Raw genomic sequence first — 1,184 nt, 5'->3', positions numbered from 1 at the left:
CCGTGCGCCTTTCCGAGTGACCCGCAGCTCTCCTGACAGTGACAGCGCCCAACGGGAGCACGAGGCTCGGATCCGGCCCTGCCGCGCTCCCCGGCCGGGATCCATGCCCGAGAATCGTGCGTCCGCCGCGAGCAGCGCGAGCCCCGCCGGCCCCGCCCGCGGGCACTGCTCCGGTGACGCCCCGAGCGAGCGCGGCCTTTTTCCTCTTCTGTCTCTGCCCCTGCCCCCGGCCGCACCGCGCAGCGAGGCGCACAGCCCGGCGCGCTGTCTCTCTCCGCCCTTGCCCCTGGCTGCAGTGCCCGGTGCGCGTCACGCGAGGGCAGCACCGAGCAGGGTCTTAGTTCCCTGGCTTTTGTTCCCGGCTGCAGTGGCGCGTTTGTGCCACAGGAGGACGGCGCGGAGCCGGCTTTCGTGCTCTGCCCTGGCGGCCCGGTTGCAGTGCGCGGGGTGAGGCCCAGGAGGGCAGCACCGAGAGGGGTTTGGTTTGGTTTGGTTTGGTTTTGACCACGCTACGCGGATGCATGAGCCCAAACCAGCTCGGTGTGTATGAAGTGCAGCTATTAAAATACACTGAGCTGCAAAGATCATATTTGACTACCTAAAGCGATTCCCCTTGTTTCGGAGGGAGGAGGAGAGAGGGATAGAGCGGGAGGATCACTGTTTATTGTGGCACGTGCTGTCATGCATCCCTCGCTACTAGACACATCTCGGCACAGTTTCTAGTTCTTCAAAATAAGCGCGCAGCGAAGCGCGCCGTCAGTCAGCACCGGACTCTTGTACAGAAAAGATGCCCAGCTGCCCACTAGCATTGAGCCGCAGGGATTTCTTCCAGTTCTCACTGAACAGCAACGGGCTGGTTTTCATTTCTTTCTTTCTGTAAAAAAGGGGGACTAAAAAAGACTTTCCCGCCTGGACCGGGGACCACGGGGCCGGGCCGGGTCGGGCCCCGCCCCTTGGAGCCACCGCGCACAGAGATGACGTTAGCGCGGGCGCGCTTTACGTCACCTCCGGAAGGTGAGGTCAGCAGAGGCGCCGCCATTTTGGGTGGCGGGCGGGCGCGCGGAGGGCCGGGCCGCGGCGCAGGGCCCATGGCCGGGCAGTTCGACTGCGAGGACCGGGCGAGCTGGTACTGGGGGCGGCTGAGCCGGGCCGAGGCGGTGTCGTTGCTGCAGGGGCAGCGCCAC

The 1,184-nt window shown here is 65.1% G+C and overlaps 1 protein-coding gene across 1 annotated transcript in view; it reads left to right on the top strand.

The window, feature by feature from the left end:
* The first annotated feature begins 959 nt into the window (after positions 1-959).
* Positions 960-1,184, top strand: part of CRK (CRK proto-oncogene, adaptor protein) — a 21,819-nt gene continuing 21,594 nt past the window's right edge. Inside the window, exon 1 of the mRNA XM_014527613.2 lies at positions 960-1,014. Within this exon, the coding sequence (XP_014383099.1) occupies positions 975-1,014 (40 nt within the window). The 5' untranslated portion in view covers positions 960-974. The remainder of the gene's footprint in view (positions 1,015-1,184) is intronic.

This window comes from Alligator sinensis, unplaced genomic scaffold (assembly GCF_000455745.1).
Source record: "Alligator sinensis unplaced genomic scaffold, ASM45574v1 scaffold2028_1, whole genome shotgun sequence".
Taxonomy (NCBI): Eukaryota; Metazoa; Chordata; order Crocodylia; family Alligatoridae; genus Alligator; species Alligator sinensis.
The sequence above is the reverse complement of the archived record's forward strand: the minus strand, read 5'-3'. Positions and strand labels throughout refer to the sequence as shown.